Source organism: Nannospalax galili, unplaced genomic scaffold (assembly GCF_000622305.1).
Source record: "Nannospalax galili isolate Female #2095 unplaced genomic scaffold, S.galili_v1.0 scaffold884, whole genome shotgun sequence".
Taxonomy (NCBI): Eukaryota; Metazoa; Chordata; class Mammalia; order Rodentia; family Spalacidae; genus Nannospalax; species Nannospalax galili.
This window is the reverse complement of record NW_008352264.1, coordinates 105,669-113,867: the sequence shown is the minus strand read 5'-3', so window position 1 is coordinate 113,867 and position 8,199 is coordinate 105,669. Positions and strand designations below refer to the sequence as shown.

The following is an 8,199-nucleotide window of genomic DNA, read 5'->3' as shown; positions in this document are numbered from 1 at the left end:
GAATACAAGTTCACTGGAAGAACATTCAGTTTTTAAAGCCCTGCAGTCCCAATCACCATCTCTCCTCTCCCCTACATCCTGCCAATCACTACCAGGCAAGGGATGGTGGTGCATGCCCATACTCTCAAGATCTGAAGCAGAGGCAGAAGGACTGAAAGTTTGAGGCTACTCTGAGCCACTTAGCAAAAGAGGGAGAGAGAGAGCTTCCAGTCACTCCCTTCTACATACCCTTTACCTCAGTGTAATTTTGTCCCAGCTGCCTGTGGTCCCAGGAAGCACTCAAGTCTATAGACTATGGAAGATTAACTAACTGAAGGAGGGGGCTCCAACTATATAACTAGTCTTCATGCTAGAGTAGGACTTGCTGGTGACACAGCTGTTAGGGTCACTAACAATCCTGTAAGTAACTCCTCACCTGTGTTCCTATAAGTAAGCCCAATGAACTCCTTGGTTTACCAAACTAGACTTGAGGGGAATTACTACTTCGATCTACTGTTGGCACCCTATCTGAGATGTTTATGTCACTCCAGGAAATGTCAACTGAACACCTAACCATTACTACCCCCCAAGAGTCTTCTCACAGAAGAGATAAACAGCCTTGAAAAGGTAAAGAGAACATTGTTTTAATAATATTTTATTGTAAAAGTAATTCATGACCTTTATGGAAAAATAAGATAGAAAATAAGATTCCCTTATAATTCTATAGTTCCTGAAATATCACTTTTAACATGTTGGTACAAGTCTATTTTGTCATTTTTGAGATCATGTATACTAATATAATTATTCTCATGTAACCTGTAATACAAGCATTTCCCTTGTAGCTACAGTCTCTTAATGACAGTAATTTGATTAATTTTATTGGCTGTGTGTATGTGTAACAGAAGAGTCTTGAGGTGCAAGTCCTAGAAGGAAGCAGAGCAGTCAACCCGGGGGACCAGGACCAGATTGTCTGTTGGTTTCAGGACTCACATTGGTCACTCTGGAAGTCCTGCTTCTGAAGATTTAGGGCATTCACTTGACCATGCCCAATGGCAGTTTGCCAGGAGACACTAGCGGCCCTCAGTCTTCCCTCCCTGAAACCTGTGACTGGCAAAATTCTCAATCCCAAACTAAGACAAGGGAGATTAAAGGTGGTTCTGGTAATCAGGCTCTGTGTCTTCATCCACAGCTTCTGGGTGCTTGAGAAGCGAATAGGTGATTGTATTCTCAGCCTAGAGAAAGCAGAAATGAGCCATGAGATCTACGGAGAGGTCATGGGAGAAAGAGTGGCGGAGCAGGAAGGAGGAGGAGAAAAAGGACACGGGCAGGCTCACTCACCTCAGTTTTGGCAGCTTCCTCATCATCAATGGGATTGGCTGTGGGCAAAAGAAAGAGATCAACCTGGGCACTGCTGAAGAAGAGGGCTTAATGTGCCACTGCTGAGGCTGCAAAACCAAAGCCCAAAGCAGACCCAAAGCAACCCCAACCCAGGCCTGCAGGCCAAGCAGCAAGTCAAGATAGCCAGATGACTCTTTGATACCGAGCCTTCCCCATTGGCCACACTGGCCAAGGGAAACAACTGTGCTATATTCTTTTCAGACAATTGCTGAACTTTCCTAGCATCAAACCAGGCGGCTTTGGAGATTCGGGCAATTGGGGAACACGGAAAGTGCTTAGCATCAGAGTGAAATAATTTTGAGTGAAATAAATAATCCAGAATTTTGCCAGTCACAGGTTTCAGGGAGGGAAGACTGAGGGCCACTTCCAGATTAGACAAATGTAGTTTATTCTTGTCGGACCTTTAAAGAATCAAGTACTCTACGACACTCAAAAGAAAGAAAGAGAGGAAAAGGAGAAAGAGGAAGGAAAGGAAAATCAGGGAGGGAAGGAGGAAGGGGGAAAGGGAGAGAGGAAGGACCAGAGAGTACTGATAAACAGCCCAGATTAGCTCGTGTTTTTCCCTAGGTTCCCTTTGCCATTATGAAAATCTGCCTCAGTATCTATAAATCAGCATTTTCTCAAGAAGTGGGGGAAGAGGCTACAACAATGCCTCCAGTCTCTTCACTCACTCCCTGTCCACAAAGAACTCTGTGTGTGGTGTTCCAAATTCTGCCCCATACTGCGTTCAGAATTCCCCCTTTTTTAATGTATTCTTCTATAATCCCAGCAATTTACTGTGCATTTCAGGAAGCCATCAACTCCAGTGTCTGGCTGCATAAGTGCCTTACAGAATGTGTTTATGCCAGTGTAGACAAAGCCAGACAAGGTGGTGAATTCTGTTGTGACTAAACTTTTTTTTAATATTTTATTATTTTTATTTTTTTTATGTGTATGGGTGTATTGCCTGCATATAGATAAGTGCACCCGTATTGTGCAATGCCCACAGAGGACAGAAGATGCTGTCAGATCCCCTGGAAGTGGAGTTATGGACAGTTGTTAGCTGCCATGTGGGTGCTGGGATTCGAACCCGGGTCTTCTGCAAGAACATTCAGTGTTCTTCAGCACTGAGCCATTTCTCCAGCCCCTGTGACTAGACATTTTTGAAGGTCCAGTTGGACCCTAGATACAGACCCAGGCCCACATCCCCATGTGGCCTGGCATCCCCATGTGGCCTGGCTGAGGGACACACAGACCTTGCTGAAAGCACAGTTAGGTGACTGCTGTTTCGCTCAAGCACTCAAATCTGTTGGTTCCACTCTGAGTCACACTCCAGGCCTCTGAAGTGGAATCTCCAAGGGTCTCTTTCAAGTTCTCTTTCTCCTCTTGTTTCTGCTGTCATGGATGCCTCCAAAGAAAAATCTACCTGCCTTTGTGCTCTGTCTTTAACTAAAGTCAGGAATTGCCTGGAATACACCCACTCCTTTTACATTCTTCCTTCTGAACCAGGGTTTAACAGTCATTGGTTTTCAAATCTCAGACCTATAAAGGTTCAGAGGTCACCTAAGCCAGTCACCCACTTCCACAATGAAGTGACCTGACCCCATCACAAGGAATGACATGCTCCAGATTCAATTGTATGATATGATGGTCTCAGAATCAGGCCAGTATTTGGTAAAGCAACACAAGTAGGCATTAGAACCAGGATATGCTCACAAAGTGAAACCCATAAAGAGCTCCAGTCCCCTGGAATTTTCTCAAGCTCAATCCTCCTCTTAATATGCTACTAAAAGTTGATCTGTACCATACCTACCCGGACCCCTCCATCAGGACAGATTCCTGAGCAAACCTCTAGGGTTTTCCCAGGCCTTCTCCTTTCCTCTTAGATGCCTACCTTCATCCTATTGGCCTCTGTCACATAACTCTTAACCCCTATCCTTTGCCAGCTCTGCCACATCTCCACAGAAGGATCCAGATAACTCTGACTTCCTACTCTGGAAATGTCTCCAGATTCCTAGTTTGTCTAGAAGTCTGGACACAGCCCCAACCCCCCACCCCCACCCCCTTCCCCTTTCTGGGACAGATATTCCTCTTCTCATCTCTAGTGAGATCCTCCTTAGGTCCAGGAGTTAGACTCAGAACTGACCAAGAGATTTGAGCCCCAGCCCTCCTCCCACTCCTCCTCCCTCTCCTGCACTCCCAGTGAACTCACAGGAGCTGATGCTCGCTGGCTCCAGTCCACATGGAGGCCCTGGGATGAGAGTCACTGAGCCTCCAGAGGGCATGCTGTACTCACCTATTTCCATGGGGAGGGTCTCTCCCATTTCCCTGTGCTCAGGGTTTCCTGGGAGAGCTAGGAGGGGCATGTAGTAGGTTAGTAGGATTATGGAGTGGGTCCTGGGTCCTCAGGACTGAGTACCAGGGTAAGGACTGAGGTAAAAACAACATAGACCATTCCTTCACAAAACCATCTCCTCTCTTCCTCACTGCCCAGCAGTCCTCATCAAGAACCTCTCTATCCCATAAAGTTGCTGGTCCAGAGAGAGAAGTAAATGTTTAAGTATTTTGGAAAAGCTATTCGATTGCATCTTTCTCAGACTCTCTTTGCCTTTAAAAAAATTTTTTTTTGGTCTTTTTTTGATACAGGGTCTCCCTGTAGCCCCAGATGTCCTGGGACTTACTGTGTAGACCAGGCTGGCCTTGAACTCCCAGAGATCCTCCTGCCTCTGCCTCCCAAGTGCTGGGATTAAAGGCGTGTGTCACCATAACCGGCTCTCTTTGCCTTTTAAAAGTGAAACTTTTCTCTCAGCATCTCAGTATTTCAGTATTTACCCATCAGTAACTGAATTCCTATGAACCAATTGCAAAGTGTATTGTGAGATATTAGTAGTATTATTTTCTCCTTCTCAGTGGCCTCCCTTGGCCCCAGCCTGCCTACAGTATTCCTCATTTCTATGCCTTGGCTGCAGTTTCCAAAAGCGCTTCCTCTAGCTAATGGCTATCCCTAGACATCACCTCCTCCACAGTGATAACACCTTGTGTTTATGTGTTCTTTACTCTCTGTCAGGCACTGTTACAAGAGCTTTGACCTCAATCATTGTCATAACAGTCTTGTAAGGTAGATTCTATTAGTATTCTTTATTTCCCAGATAAGACTGAGGCATACAGGTTAATTCACCCAATATTATACAGCTGGGTGATCTGTGAGCCAAGATTTGAAACACAGCAGTCTGGCCCCACTATATATATTTAAATCACCACCCTGCCACCCCACAAAAACTTCTCTAACTGCCCCAGCCAGGCTGTATGCAGCAATTTGGATCTGAAATGTCTACCAAAAGCTCAGATGTTAAATATATCATCCCCACAGTGGAGACATTAGGAGGAGGTGGAACCTTTAAGTTGTGGGCCTTCTGGGAGGCCTTTAGGTGCAGCTCATGAAGGGGGTTGTGGGAGCCCCAATTCCTTCCTTGATCTCTGCTTCCTGGTCATATGGTGAACAGTTTTGTCCTGCCATGTACTCCCACTGTATTATAGCTCACCACAGACCAAAGCAATGGGAGCAACAAATCATGAATGGAGTATACAAAACTATGAGCCGAAATAAACCTTTCTGGTTGTCTCTGTTTGGTTTTTTGTTTGTTTGTTTTAAATATTTTACTTATTATTTGTGTTTTGCCTGCACGTAGGTATGTGCACCCATGTTGTGCAATGCCTACGGAATACAGAAGAGGCTGTCAGATCCCCTGGAACTGGAGTTACAGACAGTTGTTAGCTTCTATATGGGTGCTGGGATTCAAACCCGGGTCTTTTGCAAGAAGAGCCAGTGTTCTTAATCACTGAGCCATCTCTCCAGCCCTGTTTGTTTGTTTTTTAAGACAGGGTATTGAACTCATTGATCCTCCTGCCTTAGACTCCTAAATGCCAGAATTACAGGTGTGTGCCATCATGCCTAGAAACTTCCTCTCTTTATAAGTTGATTATCTGGAGTACTTTCAGTGACAGAAAGCTGCCTAACATGTGGGACTATGGAGTTTCCTCTTTCTTTAAATTTTAGACAGGGCCTTGTTATGTAGCACAGGCTGCCTTCAAACTCACCCTATAACCCAGGCTGGCTTCAGAATCTTAAAGTTTTTTTTAAATTTATTTATTATTATTACTGGGAGGGGTGTGCACAGCAGCACATGTATGAAGGTCAGAGGACAACTCTGAGGACTCAGTTCCCTCCTTCCACCTTTACATGGATTCCAGAGATCAAACGCAGGTTGCCTGGCTTGACTCTAAGCATCTTTATCGATTGAGTCAGCTCACTGACCCTGGCTTCCGTTGCCTTAGCCTCCCAAATCCTGGGATTACAGGATGTGCTACATCTATGCACAAGACCCAGTTCATGGTCACATCTCTATGAGAAACTGGACCAGTTCCAGAGAAATTGGAACAGACATCAACAGTGTCTAGCATAGTACTTGATACATCAATAGGATTGCTCAGGTCTTGCTTAATAGATGCATTTATAGCTGAATGAATAAATTGATAATGATGGAGCTACAGCAATGCAAATGATTCTCTAAACCCTAGCTAAGGGTTCTGCCAAGACTTGGGTTAGGGTCTCAGCTAAGTAGAAACTGATAAGAGGGACCAAAGGTAGCCACCAACCTGGAGCTTGTTTTTGCTTGCGATAGGCCAAAACTATTAGGATGATAACAATGACTGCTACAGCAATCCCAGTGACAGCAGCCACGACTGTCAATGTCAGTGAAGAGTTGCTTGGTTTGGGCCCTGGAGAAGACACATGCGAAGACAGGTAATAAGTATTCTCTCTGTCTTGTCTCCATCTTCCCCACCTTCCTCCAATGCTGTGTCTAAGGCTTGTCACCTGGAGTTGCTCAGTGTCTGAGTCACTCGTAGGTATAACACATCACCCTGAAACCTCATCTACCCAGGGTTTCTATGGTTGGACTTGAGCCTCTCCCATAACCAAGTGTTTCTATCAAATTAATAAAGGCATGCTGGTGAGTATGTAGTAGCAGAGGGATAGGCCTCAGGGTGAGTGGGGAGGATAGGCCTGAGGCCTCCCAGAGTTGGTGGCACCACCATTGTCCAGAACATGCTGGGCCTTCAGACATGAATGACCATTATGTGAGACATAAGAAAGAAGACGCTGGGCGTGGTGGCATACGCCTTTAATCCCAGCACTCGGGAGGCAGAGGCAGGCAGATCTCTGTGAGTTCAAGGCCAGCCTGGTCTACATAGTGAGTTCCAGGACAGCTGGGGCTACAGGGAGACCCTGTCTCAAAAAGACCAAAAAAGAAAAAAAGAAGAAAGAAGACAAGCCTCAGTTTTTAGGAATGTCCAGGAGTTTAGAGAATCTGTGCAAATGAGTGGGCTCTGCCTCACTGCTATTATTAGTATGTGGCCTGTATTTCAAAAGAGGACAACAGCCTTGTCACCCATCACCTGCAAGCAAAGAGCTCTGAGCTCCAGCTACTACTTCTGCCCACTGGCCAGTACTTGGCAAGGCCTTCACAGTTCTCTTTGCCTTGGAGCCCAGTTTTGTAGCTGTGGCATTTCTCAGATCTCCCTGTGAGCCAATAGAACTTTTTCACCCTTGACTATCTCCCCATTTGTCTTTCCCACATCTAGACAGAATTCTCATACCTCGGACAGTGAGGGTCACAGACTTCGATGTGTGTAGATTCTTTCCTAAAAAGGCTTTGCAGTAGTAATCACCACTGTGAGTGTGGTTTGCTTTTGAGATTAGCCAGCTATTATTATTAGAAAACCTCATGGGGTTTCCATTCTGGAAAAATGTGATTTTGTTCAGGGCTTGGCTCTTCCAACTGTGGCACTTCAATGTGAATGTTTCCCCTTCCTGGAATACCAGTTGAGAGGTCTGCAGCAGCAGCCAGTCTGAAAAATACAAAAGGACTCAGAAGACCGGGGCTCAGCTCTGAGACCCAGACCACCCTCCTTGGTAGGACATGATGTACTGAGGGAAGAGCTATAATTTCATATTAGATAATCTTGATGGTTCCATTCATATATAAGCTCTGAAATCTTGGGCAAGTAATTGAACTCTTTTGGGCCTCAGTTTCCTCATCTGTGAAAATGGCCATGATCAGACTATGCATCTGCAATAGTTCATGCCATACAGCAAATGTCCAGGAGAGATCATCTTCTCTTTGCTCTCCTGGGAGAACACAACTGCAGGCTTTGTCTTGTCAGGAAGAAGACAATCCCTTCCCAGCAGGAAAGGAAGAAATTCAGTCTAACTGAGAACTCTATAGACTTGAGGCAACCACAGCAGAGACTTGTGTGTGGAGGAGATAGCAGAACATCGAGACCCTCCAAAAATGTTGGCTTCCTTGGTGAATATCAATAAATGTGGAACTGCAGCTCAACAAGATTGGAAGTAAGTCCTTAGCTTGCTGTTTGTATACTTTTGAGGGAAAATTGGGATCAGGCAAGAGGAAGGAACTGAGTTAAGAGTTACAATGATGGGAAACATTATCTCAGTGGCACGGCAGCTTTCCTTTCGAGAAAACTTACTTTTTGCCAAGAGCTTGTAACAATCATTGATCTGCTCCGCAAAGATTTAATAAGCCCTGCCCTGTCTCAGGTACTTCAAATATGAAGATGAATAAGACACAATTTTCACCTCAAATGTCCACAGGCTAGTAGAAGAAAAAGAAAAAGGACACCACCAAGCACTGTGAGGGCTCAGAGAAGGGCCCAGAGACCAGAGAAAATGCCAGCTCTCCCCAGAACCTCAGGATAGAGGCATTAGCACCCCAACTGAGCAGATCAGAAAACTGAGATTCAAGGCTAAACAAATTTATACAT

At 45.2% G+C, this 8,199-nt stretch overlaps 1 protein-coding gene across 5 annotated transcripts in view; it reads right to left on the bottom strand.

Annotated features, from left to right (window-relative positions):
• Window positions 1-607: 607 nt before the first annotated feature.
• The window catches only part of Fcgr2b (Fc fragment of IgG receptor IIb), a 15,361-nt gene continuing 7,769 nt past the window's right edge, over window positions 608-8,199 (bottom strand). For 2 of the 5 annotated variants that reach the window (XM_017802199.2, XM_008849063.3), the window contains exons 4-8: window positions 7,015-7,266; window positions 6,013-6,135; window positions 3,569-3,709; window positions 1,318-1,355; window positions 608-1,211 (exon numbers count right to left, since the gene is read on the bottom strand). In XM_017802199.2, coding sequence (XP_017657688.1) covers window positions 1,125-1,211; window positions 1,318-1,355; window positions 3,569-3,709; window positions 6,013-6,135; window positions 7,015-7,266 — 641 coding nt within the window. In that variant the 3' untranslated portion in view covers window positions 608-1,124. The remainder of the gene's footprint in view (window positions 1,212-1,317; window positions 1,356-3,568; window positions 3,710-6,012; window positions 6,136-7,014; window positions 7,267-8,199) is intronic. The other 3 variants (XM_017802200.2, XM_008849064.3, XM_017802201.2) reach the window with 2 other exon arrangements.